The sequence below is a fragment of the Aquarana catesbeiana genome, linkage group LG05, assembly GCF_042186555.1.
Source record: "Aquarana catesbeiana isolate 2022-GZ linkage group LG05, ASM4218655v1, whole genome shotgun sequence".
NCBI lineage: Eukaryota > Metazoa > Chordata > Amphibia > Anura > Ranidae > Aquarana > Aquarana catesbeiana.
Window position 1 is genome coordinate 581,176,948 of NC_133328.1, and position 24,763 is coordinate 581,201,710.

The 24,763-nt window shown below is 44.1% G+C and overlaps 1 protein-coding gene across 4 annotated transcripts in view; it reads right to left on the reverse strand.

The window, feature by feature from the left end:
* Nucleotides 1-13,468: 13,468 nt before the first annotated feature.
* LOC141145415 (small ribosomal subunit protein mS35-like) overlaps nucleotides 13,469-24,763 on the reverse strand; it is a 111,827-nt gene continuing 100,532 nt past the window's right edge. For all 4 annotated transcript variants that reach the window (XM_073632063.1, XM_073632064.1, XM_073632061.1 and 1 more), the window contains 4 exons: nucleotides 22,744-22,883; nucleotides 20,450-20,559; nucleotides 20,269-20,338; nucleotides 13,469-14,731 (listed from right to left, as the gene is read on the reverse strand). In XM_073632063.1, coding sequence (XP_073488164.1) covers nucleotides 14,480-14,731; nucleotides 20,269-20,338; nucleotides 20,450-20,559; nucleotides 22,744-22,883 — 572 coding nt within the window. In that variant the 3' untranslated portion in view covers nucleotides 13,469-14,479. The remainder of the gene's footprint in view (nucleotides 14,732-20,268; nucleotides 20,339-20,449; nucleotides 20,560-22,743; nucleotides 22,884-24,763) is intronic.

Genomic DNA, 24,763 nt, shown 5'->3' on the forward strand with positions numbered 1-24,763 from the left:
GACCTGGGCACTCTTCTAGGAGATGCTGATAGGTGACCAACCCAGAAACTGCAACAATTTTAAACACCGTGACTGTAGATGCAGCTGGGTAGATAAAAGGCATTCAGGTGCAAATTCAAAGTCAAAAACCTGCCCACAGTAGAGACAAGTTGTCCATCACCCAAGGACACTGGCAAAAAAACAAAACAAAAAAGAAAACACTCAGGATTGCTTGGCATGGGAAAGGTTATATGGGTAGTCCTAACAACTGAAGATGGAAGGATGGTCTTATTAACGAAAACCTGCATCTTGTATTGTATGATTAAAGAAAAATATTATCAAGATAGATTACCTGAGCAGCCAATCTGAGCACTCATGTTAGGGAAGGTGGGGTTAGGTCTATGCAAATGAATGCCAAAGTTGATACTTTGATGACAGCAAATCGTGCTACCCTGTTTCCCCGAAAATAAGACCTAGCGTGAGTGTCTGTGATGGCTGCAATATAAGCCCTACCCCCCAAATAAGCCCTAGTTAAAGTCCTTGTAGGTCTTATTATCAGGGTAGGGCTTATTTTTGGGGAAACAGGGTAGGGCTTATTTAGGGGGTAGGGCTTATATTGCAGCCATCACTGACAATCACGCTAGGTCTTATTTTCGGGGAAACAGGGTAGTAACGGAGGATATTATGGTGTAGCAGAATAAAGCCTTGCACACACACGATGAGAATATCGGACGAAAAATACTGCTTTTGAAGTGATCGTACGACAATCTGATCATTAGTACACAGCTTTCGAGAGCCACAACAATTCATGTCAAATTATTCCAAGGGACAAACACGAAAATGTTATCGTATGAGACCAGAATGAACGATTTTGTTTATTCAGTACAATATTCGTCAAGAAAAAAAAAAAAAAACAGAAGACCACACATGCTGAGAAACAAAAGAATCCATTACAATATGTTACATCACATCCGAAGTTGTATTTCGTCATACAAGAATTTACGTAACTTCTTAAATTCTAGTAAACTCTTCATTTTTGATATGGGACTAGCATGACAAAAAAAAAAAGGATGACCATGAGTCCGATATTCTCATTGTGTGTACAAGGCTTTAGCTATAGTAAAGGCTTACTTGACAGCAAGCATAGACTTATTGTCATGACCTTGCAGTAATACATTCATGACCTGTCTGTCTCTTACCTGGTCTGTGTATCAGCCTTGAGGCTTGTACTCTCACACCTGCATGCTTAACCACTTCAGCCCCGGCCGGATTTACCCCCTTCCTGACCAGAGCACTTTTTACAATTTGGCACTGCGTCATTTTAACTGCTAATTGCGCGGTCATGCAATGCTATACCCAAGCAAAATTTGCGTCCTTTTCTTCCCACAAATAGAGCTTTCTTTTGATGGTATTTTATCACCTCTGCGGTTTTTATTTTTTGCGCTATAAACGGAAAACGACCGAAAATTTTGAAAAAAAATGATATTTTCTACTTTTTGTTATAAAAAAAATCCAATAAGCTCAATTTTAGTCATACATTTAGGCCAAAATGTATTCGGCCACATGTCTTTGGTAAAAAAAATGTCAATAAGCGTATATTTATTGGTTTGCGCAAAAGTTATAGCGTCTACAAACTAGGGTACATTTTCTGGAATTTACACAGCTTTTAGTTTATGACTGCCTGTCATTTCTTGAGGTGCTAAAATGGCAGGGCAGTACAAACCCCCCCCAAATGACCCCATTTTGGAAAGTAGACACCCCAAGGAAATTGCTGAGAGGCATGTTGAGCCCATTGAATATTAATTTTTTTTTGTCCCAAGTGATTGAATAATGACAAAAAAAAAAAAATTTACAAAAAGTTGTCACTAAATGATATATTGCTCACACAGGCCATGGGCATATGTGGAATTGCACCCCAAAATACATTCAGCTGCTTCTCCTGAGTACGGGGATACCACATGTGTGGGACTTTTTGGAAGACTAGCCGCGTACGGGGCCCCGAAAACCAAGCACCGCCTTCAGGATTTCTAAGGGCGTAAATTTTTGATTTCACTCCTCACTACCTATCACAGTTTTGAAGGCCATAAAATGCCCAGATGGCACAGAACCCCCCCAAATGACCCCATTTTGGAAAGTAGACACCCCAAGGTATTTGCTGAGAGGCATGTTGAGTCCATGGAATATTTTATATTTTGACAAGTTGCGGGAAAGTGACAAATTTTTTTTTTTTTTTGCACAAAATTGTCACCAAATGATATATTGCTCACACAGGCCATGGGCATATGTGGAATTGCACCCCAAAATACATTTAGCTGCTTCTCCTGAGTATGGTGATACCACATGTGTGGGACTTTTTGGGAGCCTAGCTGCATACGGGCCCCGAAAACCAATCACCGCCTTCAGGATTTCTAAGGGTGTAAATTTTTGATTTCACTCTTCACTGCCTATCACAGTTTCGGAGGCCACGGAATGCCCAGGTGGAACAACCCCCCCCCAAATGACCCCATTTTGGAAAGTAGACACCCCAAGCTATTTGCTGAGAGGCATGGTGAGTATTTTGCAGCTCTCATTTGTTTTTGAAAATAAAGACAAGAAAAAAATGTTTTTTTTTTTCTTTTTTCAATTTTCAAAACTTTGTGACAAAAAGTGAGGTCTGCAAAATACTCACTATACCTCTCAGCAAATAGCTTGGGGTGTCTACTTTCCAAAATGGGGTCATTTGGGGGGGGCTTGTGCCATCTGGGCATTTTATTGCCACCGAAACTGTGATAGGCAGTGAAGAGTGAAATCAAAAATTTACGCCCGGGGTTTTCGGGGTCCCGTACGCTGCTAGGCTCCCAAAAAGTCTCACACATGTGGTATCCCCATACTCAGGAGAAGCAACAGAATGTATTTTGGGGTGTAATTTCACATATTCCCATGGCATGATTGAGCAATATATCATTTAGTGAAAAAAAAAAAAAAAATTGTCTTTTTCCCGCAACTTGTGCCACAATATAAAATATTCCATGGACTCGACATGCCTCTCAGCAAATAGCTTGGGGTGTCTACTTTCCAAAATGGTGTAATTTGGGGGGGGGGTTGAACTGTCCTGGCATTTTATGCACAACATTTAGAAGCTTATGTCACACATCACCCACTCTTCTAACCACTTGAAGACAAAGCCCTTTCTGACACTTTTTGTTTACATGAAAATTTTTTTTTTTTGCAAGAAAATTACTTTGAACCCCCACACATTATATATTTTATTAAAGCAAATGCCCTACAGATTAAAATGGTGGGTGTTTCATTTTTTTTTCCACACAGTATTTGCGCAGCTATTTTTCAAACACATTTTTTTGGAAAAAAACACTTTTTTAAATTTTAATGCACTAAAACACACTATATTGCCCAAATGTTTGATGAAATAAAAAAGATGATATTAGGCCGAGTACATGGATACCAAACATGACATGCTTTAAAATTGTGCACAAACGTGCAGTGGCGACAAACTAAATACATTTTTAAAAGCCTTTAAAAGCTTTTACAGGTTACCACTTTAGATTTACAGAGGAGGTCTACTGCTAAAATTACTGCCCTCGATCTGACCTTCGTGGTGATACCTCACATGCATGGTGCAATTGCTGTTTACATTTGACGCCAGACCGACGCTTGCGTTCACCTTTGCGCAAGAGCAGGGGGGGACAGGGGTGCTTTTTTTTTTTCTCTTTATTATTTTTTTGCTTTTTTATCTTATTTTTAAACTGTTACTTTCATTTATTTATTTTTTATCATTTTTATTATCTCAGGGAATATTAATATCCCTATGATAGCAATAGGTAGTGACAGGTACTCTTTTTTGAAAAAATTGGGGTCTATTAGACCCTAGATCTCTCCTCTGCCCTGAAAGCATCTGACCACACCAAGATCGGTGTGATAAAATGCTTCCCCAATTTCCCAATGGCGCTGTTTACATCCGGCGAAATCGAAGTCATGAAATGCTCATAGCTTCCGGTTTCTTAGGCCATAGAGATGATTGGAGCCATTCTGGTCTCTGATCAGCTCTATGGTCAGCTGGACGAATCACCGGCTGCATTCTCAGGTTCCCTGTTGAGACAGGAGAGCCAGAGAAAAACACGGAAGACGGTGGTGGTGGGGGGCATTCCCTCCCACTGCTTGTAAAAGCAGTCTAGAGGCTAATTGGTCGCTAGGATTGCTTTTACACGAAAGCCGACCGCTGGCTGAAAAGAATGATACCAAGATGATACCTAAACCTGCAGGCATCATTCTGGTATAACCACTCAAATGAGTGAATGGCATAAAAAATGGTTAACAATAAAACACAGTAAACAATAAATTATAAAAAATTGCATACCTGAAAAGCAAACATGATAAAACATAATAACAATAAAACATTGCAGAATAGAATACAGTAAAAAAGAGCAGAACAATAGAGAGAGAATAGAGAGAGAGAGAGAACAATAAAATGACAACTATTTTTTTTTAATTTTTTATATTTTTTTGTGTTTTTTTTTTTTTTTTTTACACTTTTTTTGTAACTGTAACTTTTATAACTGTAACCGGTTCCAGGTTCGGGTCTCTCAAAATGCGATGGCATCTTGGGAGACCCTGTGTTAGTGTGCCTAGTCTGTGCAATGCTGTACGCTACGCTAATACTCAACAAGTGTATGGTAGCGTTCAAAACATTCACCAATACAAAGACCAGGATTGTCAGGACAGGAGGGAAAATAATAGCGGGTGTCACGCCTATATCCGCTCTTGCTGCAGACACGACATCTTTTTTGGGGGGGTTCATTGGGTAGGGGTACTAGGGAGGACATAAAGAAAATGCCTCTCATGCAGCCGACTGCATTTGGTTGGGGATGTGAATGGGGGAAGTACGGGTGCTGCACAAGTGGTGGGTTCCCAATTATTAGGATTGGCGAATGCAGCAGGAAGGGCATTATGGGCACGACGGGCCTGTTTGCCTTCTTCTTGGTGGCAGCGGGACACTACTTGTGCTTGCCACCTCACCAACTTGAACTGCACTTATGGGACTCTCCACATCACCAAGTGTTACTGCAGTGCTGGTTTGACTACGACCGGGGTGTACTAGGCCGCTGGTGCTTGCTAGTTGACCAAAACGCTACCAAAAAAACAGTTAGCGATCGCGGGGATCAGGCCTGACTCTGCGAATGCTGCAGTTATGCGTTTAGTGTTTTGTGACAGTGATCGATCGATACTGCACTTGGGTGGGCTGGGCTGGGCGGAGGGGCAAAACGCAGGTGCTAGCAGGTATCTGGGCTGATCCCGCTAACACTGCGTTTTTGGGAACCCTAAACTGCTGGGGACGCTAGTATAGATCTGATCGGATCAGATATTGATCCGTTCAGATACTATACCACTAAGGGAGGTGTATGCTGCGTGCATGGGTGTTAGTGCTACTGGCGCTAACCTGACGCTGCCTGGGGCGACGCAGACCCTATCTGACCCTAAAACCTAAGTTTTATATCACCGCCAGGCAATCAGGGGGCTAAACCTTTATTAGGTAATAAACGGCGGGTGCCCTGGCACTATAAAAAATAAACGAACTAACCAGCGTCACCCGTAACAGTTATGCGGTGATCACTGTTGAAAGGGTTAACTAGGGGGCAATCAGGGGGTTAAAACCTTTATTCGGTAGTATATGGGGGTCCCTGACGCTATAAAACACTGACGGCGAACCTATATATTTACCTCCCTAACTAGCGTCACCAGTGACACCAACACAGTGATCAGAAAAACGATCGCTTAGTGACACTGGCGACGGGGGGTGATCAAGGGGTTAAAACTTTATTAGGGGGGGTTAGGGGGGTACCCTAGACCTAAAGGGGGCTACCACTAACTGCCCTACCACACTAACTGTCACAAACTGACACCAATGCAGTAATCAGAAAAAAAAACTGCTTGGTGTCAGTGTGACGGGGGGGGGGGGGGGGGATTGGTGATTGGGGGGTGATCAGGGGGTGATATGTATGCCTGGCGTGTTCTACTGCGTGTGTTGTGCAACTCACTCAGATGTCTTCTCTCCTCAGCGCCGGAACGGAAAATACCGAGCCGAGGAGAGATGACATAATTTCCTCTGCTGCTGTTTACTATACAGCAGCAGAGGAAAAAGCTCATTGGCTGGGAGCGATCGCAAGGGGGGGGCCACGAATGGATGGTCTCCCCCTCACCTCTGATCGCTCCCAGACAGAAGCCGACCGCCCGTGGGAGGCAGATCACGTACCAGGTACGTGATTTTGCCTGCCCGTGTCATTCTGCCGCAGTATATCTGCGTTAGGCAGTCGGCAAGTGGTTAAGTAATCTTCCCTCTGTGTGGCTCCACCCTAGCCTCAACAGGAACCACTATTTAACACCGTATTCTCCGAGCCTGCCTTGCCGTGCAATATTGTGTGTTTGGCTTCCTGTTTGCCGTGTGCTCTAAGTTTGTCTCTGTTACCGATCTTGGCGTGTTCCCGACTATCCCTGTCTGCTTGTGACCCTGACCTTTGGCGCGTTCTCGACTATCCCTGTTTGCCTGTGACCCTGACTTTTGGCGTGTTCTCTGTTATCCTTGTCTGCTAGTCGCCCCGACATTTGACTACCTCCTTACTATCCCTTGCTGTCCTGGGCTGCTGTTTCCTCTCCATCCTCCTGTAGCCTACCGTGGGCGTGAGCTGGGAGACCCTGGGGGCCGTGACCTGGAGCCAGTTGCAGCCCAGTCCATCCTCACCACTAGAGGCTCTGGTGAACACCTGCTGGCTCTTAGACTCCGCGCCCTGGGGAATCTATGTAACTCACTGTGGGATCCAGCAGTCAGCCTTAGGGTCCACTATCATAGCGGTGCACTCCTGACCCCAACGGGGTGCACCTGTCACCTGGATACAGGGAACCTGACAGTTTGCACGGCCATGGACTCGTCTGATGTGCCAATGATCAGGGCATAGTCCACAGACTCAAGACCCAGGAATCTCGTTGAGTGATTTTAATAATTATACAGTAATGTATTTATGCATGGGAAACTCCATTCCCCATGCCTACATTTGTATTGCACTCCCAAAAGATGTACACATTTGTGACATAACACACAGAGACACACATCTTTTTTTGTGTATTATTTACACACACTCGCGTTTATATACACATATCCATGCACCAGCGAAAGATTATAATTCATAACTCCCCTTTCACACACATTCTTTCATACTAAATGATAATACACACATAATCACTAAGCTTTTTACAGCTTTATATATGCATGTTCAATACAGGCACATCCGGATCCCACAAACTGCGCTGTTCCCCATCGCTTTGTTCGTTTGGGGCCACCGCATTAATACACGTCACAACGTTATTTTGCATATGGGATGCGCTATTCTCCACACACGTAGCGCGAGCCTCCGGGCGGTACCCTCCCAGTACAGAGGAGGGACCGCCTCTCGAACAGGGAGGAATACCAGCTATTTACTCCCAGTTGGCGCGCACACGTACGACGCGCATGTGCATCACTGCATTGTTTTGATTGTGGTGCGCACGCACATCACTATCTACCCTGATGCGCAATCTCTGCAAATAAACTTGGAGATGCTGCGCGATAAATACACATCTTTTCTCCTTTTTTCATTTATGCACAAGATGATCACATTTGGTAAAATGGGACACTTTTGGTAAATTTACTATTGACCCTAATGGTTTCACTTCCGGTATCCATAATGGGCTTCATGGTGAGGCGTGGAACGCACGCCGAGCGGCCATCTTGCCCGAATACCGGAAGTGATAATTACACACAATGTGGAGCTGTTTCTCATTACTATGGCCATATTTCTATATATACTTTGCTGGCTGCAGTGGGGGGACCCCCAGGCGACGTCTAAGAGGACGAAACGCGTCAGCTAGGACCCCACTGCCGCCATACATTTACAGCGCTGATTTTTAAGATTTACATGTGAGTGTACTTCTCATTTTTAATAAATTCGATATTTGTTTTGTGGATTTACACTATGTGGCCTTCCTTTTCTCCTCTCTACCTCATATTATTGCCATCTGCCTTCTAACACCACCCTGAGGGACACACCAGTCCATGGTTTATTCCAAGACCTCCATCTTCATAACCCCTCTGGATTACCTACAATCACCCACCACCTAAGCCTGTTTTGACCCAATTGGGCGTACGTCTCTTTGGGTCCAATAGATCCGGTAAGCCTTCTTATTGTCGGTGGTGGTGTGCCCCTTTTTTCTTCACTCCAGATGTCACGCACTTATTGATTTGTTTCTCACATGAAGTCACGTGATCTCTATGGACTATTAGTTATTAGCATGGAGGACTTTCTTCTGAGTTTCACTTAGATGTTTTTTTACCATTTTTTGGACTATATTGTCCCCATGTTAGACCTTTAAGATTGTTTTACATATACACTTATTTTGTCTTCTCTTTATATGCATTTACCATTTTGGCCGTGTTAGCTGCTTATTAAGTTTTTTTGGGCAGCGCAGAATTACTTGACGAATTTCTTCTCTGCGATTGGGCAAAGGTAGCCTATATTATTTCTCTCCTGTCGGAGAGACTTTAGCTTGGGCTGCCCCTATGTGGGAGAGGAAAGACCCAGTGGTTTCCAGCCTCTCTAATTTTCTGAAACTCTTCCGGAATATCTTTGAGGAACCAGGTCGTGTCTCTTCAGCGGCCAGCGCCCTTTTACGTCTCCGCCAAGTCTGCTTCTATGGGACAGTATGCTCTTCGTTTCCGCATACTGAAGGCTGAGCTGAGCTGGAACAATGAGGCCTTAGTCACAACCTTTCTGCATGGCCTTTCTGATAGAGTGAAGGACGAATTAGCAGGAAGAACCATCCCCACTGATCTGGACAAAGTTATCTCATTTGTGTAACCAGATTGATATTAGTTTTCAGGAAAGGACCCTAGAAAAGCGACGCCAGCACTCCTTGGTCCTTAGTCAGCCCGAGCTCCCCTCTTTTCGTCCTGTGGAGCATCTCCTGCCAACTAAGGAACCCATGCAGCTGGGCCAGACCAGGCCATCCCCCGAGGAACGTGCTAGGCGCAGAACTCTGGGCCTGTGTCTCTGCTGTGGGGGCAAAGGTCATTTTCGTGACACATGCTCATTTCGTCCAGGAAAAGCTCGGGTAATACATCTGGAAGGTGGAGTATTGGACCCAGAAAGGTCATCTTCTCGTCTCCTTCTTTCGGTGTTTCTTCATGTTGGCCTTTCCTCCCACTCGGCCTTGGCTTATCTGGAATCGGGAGCCGCTGGCAACTTTATGGACTGGAGAACTGCATCTTCCATGAACCTTACCCTTTTACCCCTCACCACTCCATTGGTGGTCTCGGTGATTGATGGCACTGTTCTTCAAGGGGGCCCTATCCGCTTCCAGACCCCTCCTGTTAAGATGTCTGTAGGGATACTCCACCAGGAGTGGATATCCTTTCTTATCCTTCCTAAGGTCTCAACCCCTATCGCATTGGGGCTTCCTTGGTTGCAGCTCCACTCTCCACACATTGACTGGACTTCTGGGTCCCTCCTGTTTCTCATCTTGCCTACTCAAGGTTACCCCTAAGGGGAGACTTCCCGTGGCTACCACCTCAGTATCCTCTGCCCTTCCCGCTGCATATAGTGATTTCCGGGATGTGTTCTGTAAAAAGTCAGCTGAGGTGCTTCCTCCTCACAGGTCCTTTGACTGTGCCATTGACCCTGTTCCCGGAGCAGCTCTACCCAGGGGTCGTACCTACCCTCTGTCCATCCCAGAGACCCAGGCCATGTCTGAGTATGTTGCAGAAAATCTAGAAAAAGGATTCATCCGGAAATCCTCATCGCCTGCAGGAGCAGGGTTCTTTTTTGTTGCCAAAAAGGATGGTACCCTAAAACCCTGCATTGACTACCGAGGCCTAAACGCAGTAACGACCAAAAATCGATACCCCCTACCCCTAATATCGGAACTATTTGACAGGTTGAAAGGTGCCTCCATTTTTACCAAGTTGGATCTCAGGGGTGCATACAATTTGATTCGAATACGGGAAGGGGATGAATGGAAAACTGCGCTTAACACTAGAGATGGGCATTACGAGTACTTAGTCATGCCCTTTGGTTTGTGTAGCGCCCCAGTGGTGTTCCAAAACTTTGTTAACAAAATCTACAGGGATCTGCTTTACCAATTTGTTATCATCTACCTGGATGACATTCTCATCTTTTCGGATAGTCTGTCGGTTCACAGAGACCATGTCCGGATTGTACTTCAGCGCCTTTGAGAAAATAATCTGTACGCCAAGCTGGAGAAATGTTCTTTCGAATGAAGTCCTATTTCTGGGATGCTTCGTCTCTAACTTTGGTCTTCGTATGGATCCTGGGAAGGTCTCGGCCATTACCAACTGGCCTCTTCCTGCCGGCCTCAAGGCCACGCAGCTCTTTCTTGGGTTCACTAATTATTACAGGCAGTTCATTAGGAATTACTCCTCTATTGCTGCGCCAATTATCGCCTTGACCAAGAAGGGTGCTAATGCCAAGGAGTGGTCCCCCGAAGCTGTCTCTGCCTTTCATGATTTGAAACAGGCCTTCATTTCTGGACCTTTGTTGAGGCGACCTGACCCAGGGGATCCATTTTTTATTGAAGTGGACGCTTCCTCAACTGGGGTGAGAGCTGTGCTTCTTCAATCCTTTGGGAAAAAATGTCTACCATGTGCGTTTTTCTCCAGAAAATTTTCTCAGGAGGAGAAGAATTATGCTATTGGTGATCAGGAACTTCTTGCAATTAAATTGGCGTTGGAGGAGTGGCGTCATCTCTTGGAGGGTTCCCCACATTCCATAACACTTTTCACTGACCATAAAAATCTGCAGTACTTACACAATGCCTAACGATTGAATCCCAGACAAGCCAGGTGGAGTCTCTTCTTTTCCTGTTTTAACTTCACCATTACATTCAAACCTGGTTCCTGCAACAGTCGGGCTGATGCACTCTCTAGATCTTTTGACATTCAGGATGAGGAGCCTACCATTAAACCTGAGCCAATTATCCCTACTTCATGCATCCTTGCCCATTCTACCACCCTGAAGTCAAAAATTCCTCCTGGCAGGACCTTCGTCCCCACTGAGCTAAGAGCTAAGATCCTTCGTTGGGGACATGACTCCAAGGTGGCAGGTCATGCCGGGTTTCTTCGATCCTTCCTCCTCATCAGTCGCCACTACTGGTGGCCTACTCTCCGTTCGGATGTCAAAGACTATGTTAAGGCTTGTCATGTCTGTGCCCAGTCTAAGTCCTCCACGCAGGCTCCTGCTGGTCTTCTCATGCCCTTGCCCATTCCCAAGGAGCCCTGGTCTCACATAGCCATGGACTTCATCACCGATCTTCCACCTTCTGAGAAGAATACGGTCATTTGGATGGTCATTGATCGATTCTCCAAGATGGCCCATTTTGTTCCTCTTCCTGGTCTCCCTTCTGCTCCTGCCTTGGTTCCCATTTTCGTACAAGAGATTTTCCGTCTTCATGGTGTCCCTTCCCATGTCATTTCGGACAGGGGTGTTCAGTTTACTTCTCGCTTTTGGAGAGCCTTTTGCAAATTACATTACCTCAACATTACATTGGATTTTGCCTCTTCTTACCATCCCCAATCCAATGGCCAGACTAAAAGGGTTAATCGGGAGTTGGAGGTCTTTCTTCGTACCTTGGTCTCGGCTCATCACGATGATTGGGCATCATTACTCCCATGGCCAGAGTTCTCCCACAACAATCATGTCAACATCAGTTCTCAGAAGACACCCTTTGTCACTGTTTATGGAAGACATCCTCAGCTCTCTCTTCCTATGACCTGTTCTTCTGACATCCCAGCTTTGGCTACTGTTCAGGAATCATTCAATTCCAACAAGATCAAAAGTTTTGCTGACCGTCGCAGGCGTAATCCGCCTTCTCTACAGCCAGGAGACAAGTCTGGCTTTCTACCAGGAACATCAGACTCCGGGTTCCTTCTCTCAAGTTTGCCCCGAGATTCATTGATCCTTACAATATAATTTCTTAGCTGAATCCTGTTTGTTTTAAACTCCAGATCCCTAAAAGCCTCAGGATCTTAAACTCCTTTCATGTATCCCTTCTGAAACCCTTAGTTTTCAATAAGTTCTCTCGACCTCTCCCTACCTTGGCTCAAGTCTCTGAAGATGATCAGGAGTACGAGGTTAGTCAAATTTTGGATTCTCACTTCTCTAAAGGTGTCCTTCAATATCTCGTGGATTGGAAAGGTTTCGGTCCTGAGGAGAGATCTTGGATTTCTGCATCTGAAGTCTTCGCACCTCGTCTTTCTAAGGAAGTTCCATTTGAAGTTCCCCTCCAAGCCTGGTCCAATGCGGGGGAGGCCTCGTAAGAGGGGGGTACTGTCATGACCTTGCAGTAATACATTCATGATCTGTCTGTCTCTTACCTGGTCTGTGTATCAGCCTTGAGGCTTGTACTCTCACACCTGCATGCTTAAGTAATCTTCCCTCTGTGTGGCTCCACCCTAGCCTCAACAGGAACTACTATTTAACACCGTATTCTCCAAGCCTGCATTGCCGTGCAATATTGTGTGTGTACCATGTGCTCTAAGTTTGTCTCTGTTACAGATCTTGGTGTGTTCCCGACTATCCCTGTCTGCTTGTGACCCTGACCTTTGGCGCATTCTCGACTATCCCTGTTTGCCTGTGACCCTGACTTTTGGCGTGTTCTCTGTTATCCTTGTCTGCTAGTCGCCCCGACATTTGGCTACCTCCTTACTATCCCTTGCTGTCCTGGGCTGCTGTTTCCTCTTCATCCTCCTGTAGCCTACCATGAGCGTGAGCTAGGAGACCCTGGGGGCCGCGACCTAGAGCCAGTTGCAGTCCAGTCCATCCTCACCACTAGAGGCTTTGGTGAACACCTGCTGGCTCTTAGACTCCGCGCCCTGGGGAATTTATGCTCTAACTCACTGTGGGATCCGTGTTGGTGCTCCAGGGGACCTGCCTTCTTGAACCACTCCGAGTTCCATCCGCAGCAGTCAGCCTTAGGGTCCACTATCATAGCGGTGCACTCCTGACCCCAACGGGGTGCACCTGTCACCTGGATACAGGTGACCTGACACTTATAGGGCAGACAATCAAGTAAGATCAGACCACCCTCAAGCTAAAAATCTTCAGAGCTCTCTATAGACTTGTACACTTGAGACTGCCTGCAGACATATTTATGTGATTAAATCAAGAGAGACAAGGACATAGTTGGAACCAGCCTATCAGGTATAGCTATGAAGATGGGCCCAGGTTTTCAGGCAATGTCTAACTGTATTTAAATCCAGTAAGTGATTCAGCGACGATGCCCATTACACAGACATACATTTAGGGCCTCTCCCTGTTAGATATAGTACACAAATATAGCACAGCAAGCATATAACAATGTAAAAACTCCATAAAAATTTTGTTTAAAGTAAACGCTGCAATAATGGTTCAAAATGTGTCCGAATTTACAAAAAGTTTCACAGTAAACTACATTTCAAGAAAGGTGAGGTTTATTTTTATGCCTCTGTTCATAGATAACAGCCAAAAGGGCAACTGACATTTCATTTTTATTAATAAAGAAAAAAAACGCGCTAGGTCAGAATTATTAAATACATTGAAACATATGTGAAATGAGTATGAAATTCACAATAACTATAAACCAAAAATTAGTATAGTATATATACCTAGTCTATTTATCTGCAGTCTTCTCTTCTCTACATACATTCAAAATGCAGAATTTACACAGGGTCTCGGCTCTGACTAGGTATTGTTGCCCAAGCCTAAGATGGCGTCTCGAGACTCTGCCTGCGGGACTCAGAACAAGGCTTGTTAGTATTTTAAAAGGTTGGCGATTCAACACGCTTCCCGTTCCCCATTGATAACTTTATCTATGACGAAACGTGTCTGGGCGAGGACACGTGTTGACGTCACGCTCCTATGTTAGGAGGACGGGATTTGTTTGCAGCTTTTGCGTTTTTCCCTTTATTTCATTTTCATTACAATGGGTTTTTACAGCTGGCTGGGTTTCAAAGATGAGATGCCCATGCAGAAGTCCATGTCCCTGCTCCTACCACAATAGTGACATTTCCCTAATATATTTGATGTCTCCACCCCTCCCACAAACTGATAAATTATCTTGCAGTGGTTGGTATCTCCTTTCCCACCATAGTGAGATTTCTAGCAGTAGATGTCTACGCCCTTGCCAACATGGCAATATTTCAGTGCAGTGAATGGCGTCTTGCCCCTCCCACCATGGCAAAATTTCCCTCTATCGGAAGAGTAAGACTGCAGAATAATTTATAATGTAGATATGAGAATGCTGAATGCGAAATCTTGGCACCACAGCACCAAGAAACCAACATGTGATTAAACCCACTAGCATCCACACAAAAAAAACATTTAGTGTGGAGTTCATCCTAAAAAAAAACAAAAAAAAAAAAGACAGGAAGGTACATTTTTGGGAAATGTAGCAGTGGCACAGTCTGGAGATCCAGGGGGGAAGTCTAAGCAATGCTCAGCATTTTCTTCACACTTTCCTTGTAGGTGCTGATATTGTCCTCCGTCTCGCCTTCATTGCACAGGCTCAGCATGGCGCTGCGGTATTCCTGAACACTGGGAGATTGGAGTATTTCCTCACTGGATGTGGCACAAGACATGGAAAGAGTCTGTAGGGTGTTCTTTTTAGACATGCTGCCCTCCCAGATGTACTCGTCCATGCCTCCCTCCTCCCTCTCACTCTCCCACGCTTCAGTTTTCTGAAAAAAAAAAAAAAAATCAGAAATACCTCAAAATTACACAAAAATACTCCACTTGTAACAAAATTAACATGATTGTGTCATCCATGAGCCACCATCTTAGTCCAGAATGTAGATGACCCTGGATGATGCCAAAACAAAGTTGGTGCTGTCCTTCTGGAGAGATGGGCAGATGAATGCAATTTCAGGGAGGGTGTGACCTGTTGTTACACCGACACAATAGTTAGCGGAACTTAATCAGATATATTAATGAGTCTTAACAATTCCAGATTGCAAAAGGCAGCCAACAACGACCCATATATGCAGGTCATGCAAATGCATGCGGACGTTGTGGGTACAGCAGCCCATTCATTTGGGCCTATATAATAATATATATATAACCCCCTATATAATAAAAAAATAAATAAAAATGGGCCACATGGTACTGCTAAAGAATTAAATGGTACCCCCCCGCATATCTGCTAAGAAGCAGTGCATTTTCGCCGCAGGTTAGGAATGCATGCGATTAGGCAGCGTTCCAGACCCACACGTGTGAACCTAGGCTTATTATGGGGAGCTTTTTACAGATGGTTTGTATACATCACGTATCAGTGTACCAGCTTACTGTATATAAAATGTATCCTCTTGGGGTAACTGGTGTTTATTTGCATGCAATAGGTTAGCAATCAAGCTTTGTAACTCACAAGTCCTTTGCGGTGTGACTGATTTTGGGAATGTAGCAACCCAGTTTGTGCTCTTTTCCTTTGTTGAGTGTTTGAAACAGAACAGGGGTTTCACAAGGCCAATGCTGCTTGTCCTGGGATTCCCCCCAAGTCCTGTCACTCAAATTTCACTTGCCGGGATCATGGAAAAATCACAAGTGTCACAGAGGCTCATAAAATATACAATAGAATGTTATTTTCCTCCAGTGGGACTTTATAAGGCAAGAGTCTTCAAACAATATATCAAAAAATATATATAATTTTATTATCAAAGATTAAAACATCACAAAAAATTTAATGATTTGACTACACAGGCGTCGGACTGGTCACTCAGCTCTGCCACCCCCAAAGCTACTATATGCAGACGGGCCAAACAATCCTTCTTTTCCCTCTGGTGTGTGACTTTCTCGCATGGAGGGACTTAACATCCATCTCTGCCCAGACAGTGTCCTGCGTGATCTCCTCCTATTCCCATTAGGAGTGTTTCACTGCTTATGAGACAACAGGTGATAGATACAATCAGCTGTTATCAGTAGTGTCACTCTGCAAGCGGTAGGACGCCCTTTGTGTTCTGCTCTGGGGTGCATATTTGTGCGGATTCCTCGGTGACAGCACTGGCTCACGGGCCCGATCCCTGTCGGAAAGTCATTCTGCCCAGTTTATCTTGAAGTTGGATGCCATCTAAATACTGGTTTAAGAGTAACATGATAACCATTCACCTTATCATCAGCCCCTGAAGAAGAGGTTCCAACCTTTATAACCTCTAAATGCGTCGGGCCTCTGTTGGTGCAGCCCCTAGCTTAAACAGTTAATGTGGGGGTTGTTTTGTGTTATCACTGTATCTTGATATGTATATCGCTGTTGTTACCACCATTTGAATTGTCGGCATCCTTCTCTTTTACTCAAATCATTCAATATTTTGTGATGTTTTAATCTTTGATAATAAAATTATGTATATTTTTTGATATATTGTTTGAAGACTCTTGCCTTATAAAGTCCCACTAGGGGAAAATAACGTTCTATTGTATAGCTTTATAGGGATGTGGGCAAGTTGTCTTCTTCCACAAGGTTCTCGTCACTACCTCTGCTTACATAAAATATATAGAGCAATCAAAGCCAATTCATCCGGTGAGGAGCTGCTGAATAATCCATCAGCCACTGAAAGGTAATGAAAGCAGCCCGAGGCTTGTGTGCAGGGGACATCCTGGAATCAGATGGCGCACAGCGAATTCTGGATCCCAGCAACACCAAAGACAACATGTAAAGGCTCTGCCAAATCCACAGACTGGTGCCAAGCTCAGAAATTCTCCTGAACTGCGGACCAGCTTCAGGAAAGCCCGTTCTATAAAACAAATGTATACCCACCAAACTGTGCAGGTATGGTTTTTTAATAAGGGTAAAAAAATAAAAAAAATGTTGTGTGACCCACTTTTAAGGCTGTGAAAGAACTATTTATTGGCATATAGTCACTAGAACTGGTTTTGTGAAGCAAAAATAAAACATGTTACAGCTTAAGTTTAAAATGCCTATATTTTGTCCCCCCCCCCCCCCAAATCAACATGTTGAGACAAATAAATAGTAAAATTAAACAAACCTTTTGGTTAACATTACATAATGAATGTTAGCCCTAGTGACATCATACATCATCACAGCTAACAGTGTGCAGTGAAATCAGAGTAAACAACTTCACTACAGGAGAGGAGCATGTACAACTGTGCAAAACACAAAGGGTAGAGAACAGATTTAAACATATTTTAAAGCAGAACATTACCACTTCAAGGGTGGGGCAACTCTTGCCCTATACACACACTTGCACTTTATGACACACTGGGGTTGATTTACTAAAACTGGAGCATGCAAAATCTGGTATAGCTGTGCCTGGTAGTCAATCGGCTTCTAACTTTAGCTTGATCAATTAAGCTTTGACAATAAAACCTGGAAGCCGACTGGTTTACATGCAGAGCTGCACCAGATTTTACACTCTCCAGGTTTAATCAACCCCACTGATATCCTTGTGAGCTGTCCTGTAGTGGCGTTCATGCTCCCCCTTCATCACTGCTGACATCTGCTGGTCTTCTTCTGGTGCTGCCATAGGGCGATGAAACTCCAACGTATGTACAGTATCTCACAAAAATGAGTACACCCCTCACATTTTGGTAAATATTTTATTATATTTTCATGTGACAACACTGAAGAAATGACATTTTTCTACAATGTAAAAGTAGTGAGTGTACAGCTTGTATAACAGTGTAAATTTGCTGTCCCATCAACACACAGCCAATTATGCCTAAACCGCTGGCAACAAAAGTGAGTACACCCCTAAGTGAAAATGTCCAAATTGGGCCCAATTAGCAATTTTCCCTCCCCGGTGTCATGTGACTCGTTAGTGTTACAAGGTCTCAGGTGTGAATGGGGAGCAGGTGTGTTAAATTTGGTGTTATCGCTCTCTCTCATATACTGGTCAATGGAAGTTCAACATGGCACCTCATGGCAAAGAACTCTCAGGATCTGAAAAAAAGAATTGTTGCTCTACATAATGATGGCTTTGGCTAGAAGAAGATTGCCAAGACCCTGAAACTGAGCTGCAGCACGGTGGCCAAGATCATACAGCGGTTTATCAGGACAGGTTCCACTCAGAACAGGCCTCGTCATGGTCGACCAAAGAAGTTGAGTGCACGTGCTCAGCATCATATCCAGAGGTTGTCTTTGGGGAATAGACGTATGAGTGCTGCCAGTATTGCTGCAGAGGGGGTGGGGGGTGGGGGGTCAGCCTGTCAGTGCTCAGACCATACGCCGCACACTGAATCAAATTGGTCTGCATGGCTGTCGTCCTAGAAGGAAGCCTCTTCTAAAGTTGATGCACAAGAAAGCCTGCAAACAGTTTGCTGAAGACAAGCAGACTAAGCACACGGATTACTGTAACCATGTCCTGTGGTCTGATGAGACCAAGATACGCTTATTTGGTTCAGATGGTGTGAAGCGTGTGTGGCGGCAACCAGGTGAGGAGTACAAAGACAAGTGTTTCTTGCCTACAGTCAGGCATGGTGGTGGGAGTGTCATGGTTTGGGGCTGCATGAGTGCTGCCGGCACTGGGGAGCTACAGTTCAGTGAGGGGGCCATGAATGCCAACATGTACTGTGACATACTGAAGCAGAGCATGATCCCCTCCCTTTGGAGATTGGGCCACAGGGCAGTATTCCAACATGATAATGACCCCAAACACACCTCCAAGATGACCACTGCCTTTCTAAAGAAGCTGAGGGTAAAGGTGATGGACTGGCCAAGCATGTCTCCAGACCTAAACCCTATTGAGCATCTGTGCGGCATCCTCAAATGGAAGATGGAGGAGCACAAGGTCTCTAACATCCACCAGTTCCGTGATGTCGCCATGGAGGAGTGGAAGAGGACACCAGTGGCAACCTGTGAAGCTCTGGTGAACTCCATGGCCAAGAGGGTTAGGGCAATGCTGAAAAATAATGGTGACCACACAAAATATTGACACTTTGGGCCAAATTTGGACATTTTCACTTAGGGGTGTACTCACTTTTGTTGCCAGCGGTTTAGACATTAATGGCTGTGTGTTGAGTTATTTTGAGAGGACAGCAAATTTACACTGTTATACAAGCTGTACACTCACTACTTTACATTGTAGCAAAGTGTCATTTCTTCAGTGTTGTCACATGAAAAGATATAATAAAATATTTACAAGAATGTGAGGGGTGTACTCACTTTTGTGAGATACTGTATGTGCCCGAGTACCATTGTACCAAAACCTTACAGATGCCGGGAATGAACTGAGGGTGTTTGCTGAACAGTAAGCAATTTACACAAAATTAACGTGAGCTTTTTTTTTGGCAGGTCAGGCTTGGCATGTCGCTTGCTGCTGGGGAAAAAAAAAAAAATCTACCTCCCACCAAATAAAATTTTTGGATTTTAGCTCTGCTGACCATAGCTACAGCACCCCTGCCAGTGAATTGTGGTATTTCAGCACCACCATAAAACAGCTTGGTTTTCTTTGAGAATCCTAGTGCTGAAAACATCAGGTGGAATAATTCTAGCAGGCCAGTGGCGGCCCGTCCATAGGGGGTGCACGGGCGCCACCCCCCTAGCTATTTTTTTTATTTATGAGAAAAGTGGTCACTTTAAGAGTGACCAGGTGCTGGACACATGGCGGTCTATGGGAAGTTTCCCAGCTTGCAATCAGCTGATTGCAAGCTGGGAAGCGGATTTGCCCGTGTTTAGGGTGCAAGTGGTGCACCCCGAACACTCCCCACTCATTTGTCCCTTTGGCTCCTTGTCTGTGTTTGATTGGCGGGGACCGGAAGACGGTGCTTTTTGCGGCGTCACTTCCGGTTTCCCGGCCATCACTCACTATGCTGTGTGTGGAGTGGACTGGACTGTGCGTGCGGACCAGGTGATGGAGGAACAGGAACAAGCTCCAGTAAGGATGGCCACTCATGCACTGCACTGTACTTTTGAAGTTCTGATATCAGAGTACTGTCAGTCTGTCACGCTGCTGCGTGACAGACTGCGGGCTAATTCATCCTCACTGACTCAGGTGCTAATATATAACTAATGTGAGATCTGCTGGATCCCCTCCACCTCTGTGTAGTGTGTGTGTGCTCGGTGTATAGTGTGTCCAGGTATTGGGAGCCGTGACAGCTGAGGATGGGAAGGTAAGGACCTGGAAGGGTTTGCCAAAATTTTTATCATCAGCCACCACTGTAGCAGGCACTAAGGTGTAAATGCAGCTTTTCAAATGAGATGGGAGCCCTCCATTTATCAGATATGGAAACCTAATTTTTCATGGAGTTAACCTTTAAAAGAAACACTTACGCAGGACTCATGGTAGAGTACTGTCAACAAGTACATGGCGTAATACTCGTTCTGCATCCTTAGAGGACACCTAAATAACAGAAAGAAGAAATGGTCACAACCGTACTGCTGCCCTCAGACTGACACAATATCCAGTACCTGGATAAGAGAATGAGACATAAATAAGAACACTTTCAGTTACCTGTCTGTTTGGATTGTCAAAGTATCCCTTTCTGCATTGTACCGAGACCCTGCAAGTTTAATCAGCTTTTTCCTGGCGTGTTTATCAAGATTCAAACTGGAGAGCTTTATCTATAAGAGAAAAAAAAATTGTAGCAATTCTAAGCAAAAGACAGTATGTAAATCTATTAGAACTACTTATTTCATACAAGCATTAAAGACCTTAACTGGCCATAAATCACATAACTTCACTAAACACTTTTTGTTGTCTCTTATTTTGTGACCATGTGATGAAGCCCATGTACCTCTGCTTCTCACTGTCTGATAGTGGTGTGGAGAGAAGGTTCAATGTGCAAGAAAGCTCTGAGCCCAAGTAATATATGAAAGAACACATCCCTGGCAATCCTTTAGACATGCATGCCTCCTTGCTGGCCAATGGGTGGTTTAGGCTTACTGGGGTTGTTTCACTAAGGGTAAATAGACTGTGCACTTTTACAAGTGCAGTTGATCCAGAGCTTAGTAAATGAGGAAGAGTTCTGCTGACTTCCATCATCCATACACATGCAAGCAAAAATGCGTTGTTTTTTTTTTGTATTTTACTTGCATGTGATTGAGTGTTCTTTGTAAAGTGAAGCCTTACCTCATTTACTAAGTTCTAGAGCATATGCACTTGCAGAGTGCAAATACATGTGCAAAAGTGCACAGTCTATTTGCCTTTTGTAAATCAACCCCAAGTGCCCAATCTGCTGATCAGTTGCTTCATTACATACCATCAGACCTGCTTCTGGAAAAAAAAAAAAGTACAACTAATATCTACAACACCCAGCAGGGAGAAACATGCACATCTAAAGGGATGTCAGAAAGGTGTTCTTACATAACACTTGGGCAAGGCAATGAGTGTCACATGGGGTGACTTCATGGGGAGAAAAAGAAAAAGTGCAGCCCTTCGTGCCAGGGGAAAACGGAATAAGCGCACTACTGAGTGGCAATACTGAAGATGGAGTATCCACTGGAAAAGCATTGCCACAGCATGAGCAATGAATTGTAGAGCCAATGATACTTTAAATACTAGATGCAAATCTGTTGACACCAGAGGGGTATTGGTAAATGCAACTTGGTGGAAAAGAAACAGTTCTATGAAACACAATTTCAATAAAGTGTTCTGAAAGCATGCATTTAAAGAAATGTTCAGAGAGCAAGCAAAAGAGAAACAGAGAATGTTGACCAGTGTTTTATAAAACGAGCCACCACCAGGATCCCTTTTAGTGAGCGTGCCCCTTATTTGTCACTGCCATCCGGTCATAAGCTAGCCTAGGCATCCAATCATGAGGCAAGAAACTTTCCCCAATGTAACCAAGGATGACATGATCAGGAAATTAAACAAAAAAACTGGAATGATCATCACACAACAGCAAGAGAAAGATAAAAAAAATAGGGTGTGGTTATATTTGCAATTTTTTTTTTACTTCGTAATTAGCTGGATTCACACCTATGCAGTTTTAGTGCTTTTTGCATTTTGCAGATTTGCACTACAGAACGTGTTCCATAGGAAACCATGTTAAATGGATTGTAGCAAAAAGCACTAATACTCCATAAGTGTGAATCCAGCCTACAAGCATGCTTTCTTTACAGCTTGAGTTACTGCCTGCATGTGTTAAAGAATGTTCAATAACTTACTAGACAAGGCCAAAACAAACCATTAGAGCTGAATAAGAACATTGACAAGACTTGCTTTGCTGTAGTCAGAACATCAGGACATTTAGCACCATCACATTAACATATTACTTAGACACTGAGGAATTCTTCAATCTAAGATTTGTGATGTGGTGCATTTTGCATGGGAATACTACAGATCAGACATATTCTCCATTAGAATAGGTCACTCTGCCAAAAACTGCCACTGAAGCTTTTGGCAGATGCTGAGGAATGAAACCATCCGCAGCCTCTTTCATCTCTCAGGGTTTCAACTTCTGAGTCCCCAGGTCTGCATACCTCTTGTGTCCATTATGAGAGGCTCCCACCATCCCTGCACAGAGTTCCCCAGATCTGAGCACCCACTAGGGAGGAAACACCCAAAACTCCCAGGTGGGCTGGAACAGAGTTGAGAATGATAGCAGGGAGATCTAACTGCCAGACACTTCAACAGATTTAAAATGCCTGAGGGGTGAATCTGCCCACCAATTCCATTTGTATCAAAAATACCACTTTTGAGTGGACTGGCCCTTTAAAAATCTGTACAGCAATCAAGAGTCCTGTTGTGCTTTTGATACAGTTCTCAGATTTGGGTAACCTAAATGAACAGGCTGTTTCACTCACCTGCAAGGTCACTACCCTGGCTTTTGGGTTGCGGATTGACGGCCCAGCGAACACATAATCCATAGACTTTAACTCTATTGGGAAATGCTGCTTGCACTGGTCATCGTCGGAGAGGGCAGCTGGCCACTCAGTGCAGAACTCTATAAAATATACAAACACATCATGTCTGCCTATACCCAAAAAGCAACTGCATCATTGGAAGCCAATCTGCTCGGCTTCAATCAAAAGGACTTTCATATTTTTCATTATAATATTGATATGTCGATTAAATATATGTTTTCTTAAAAGAAAAATAATAAAAAGTCTGTCCCTACATCAAAAACCTGAACAATTTTTGACCCTTGAGGCCCCTTACACATGGGGTGGGTTCCATTGGAGTCCACCTGGGCATCAGGGAATCTGTCCGCTGATCCCTGCTAAACAGGCGGATGGCTGGTCCATGTCCACTTTGTTTATGCAGAGGGGACACAGCTTGCTGTCCTATGGGACGTCGGATGGAAACAGATCACCTGTCTGTTTACACCTGACTGCCATCCAATTCAGTTCACCATAGGGATGGGGAACGGATCCCCATCCATCTGTCGAACATGTCCATTGACACCCGCCACTCCGTAGAGGAGACTGGAGGGTCCGCCTGAAAAATGGACAGGCAGATCTGATTGGTCCGCCCTTTTTAAAGGGCCCTAAGAACTAAATTGCACATCACTAGTTTAATATGTATCTAAACCCAGGAAGAAATCTGGTAATGTATTGCAGCTTGCACAACACATTTGTTTTTCACTTTATGGTCCTGCCGGAATCACAATTTCTCTCCTTGGGTGACAACAGTCACTTACTATATCCATGGATGAGCAGTGTTGTCACCCTAGGACGGGACTACAGTAACAGTCTCTCTTTTCTCTATAAATAAAAGAGAAAATTTGTTCTGTAGTTCTCAGAGCTGGGAACAATGTTACTGATAAGAATTCAGCACAGACAGAAAACAAAAAGGAAGTTATCAGCTGACAAGGTCAACGGGTATTTTTTTAAACTTATGATTGTCTATAATAAAATGGTATGTTTAACAGACCAAAATAAGAGATGTTCATCGTTGGGGTTCACATAAATTTCAAAGGGTTAATGCACCCACAACTGACTGTATAGTGGGTGGGTGAAGTCAACAAGAGATTGGTTTAAATAGCAGCCTGTTCCAAGGTCTCCAGGAACCCCCTAGCAAAGTGATTTCCCAAGATCTCAGTCCCACTCCCTCACTGTGGAAAAACAAAATCTGCTTTTTGCTGAGAAGTCTAATGTAATTATTCATGGAATCCAGCAGGGGGCAGATGACTTAATTGATTAGGATTTTATACCACCTTCTATCCAGCCAACAGATGACATTCTAGTCCCATAGTATCCTTCTCAGCAGTGCTGAAAGGTAGACCCCCCATTTAAACTCATTAAGTCCCCAGAATCTCCTCCCTTACCAGAGGAGTTCACCAAGGACCAAGTTTTCAATAAGACAAGGAGAGCCTCAGAGCAAGCTGTGTTTGCCGTCTCTTTAGCTACCTCCATAGGACATCTTTTTTCATGTATTGATGTAAATAAAGTGTATGTAAAACCAAACCATTACAGCGAGTCCCCTACATACGAACATTCAACTTGCGAACTTTCAAAGATGCGAACATGTGTTTGCATGTACAATCATGTAAAGCCTGGTACACACACTCATTTTTGTTCGTTCATCCCAGCAAGCTGAACGGAAAAAAAAAAAAATCTGACAGATCGGCGTACTAACACAAGCAGTGTTGGTGCAGTGATCTCCCCCGCTGTGCTATTGTGTTCTGACAGGGGGACTCCCCTAACTAGAACACACTGATCAGCGCTCACAACCTTTGTCTGCAAGCGCTGATCTTTGTTGGACTTACGAACAAGCTCTTGGAATGGAACGCGTTCGTAAATAAGGGACTTGCTGTAAAAGCATTTTGTTTTATCAGCAAAAATAAATAAATAAAATAAAAATACCCCTTGATCCTGTCAGAAG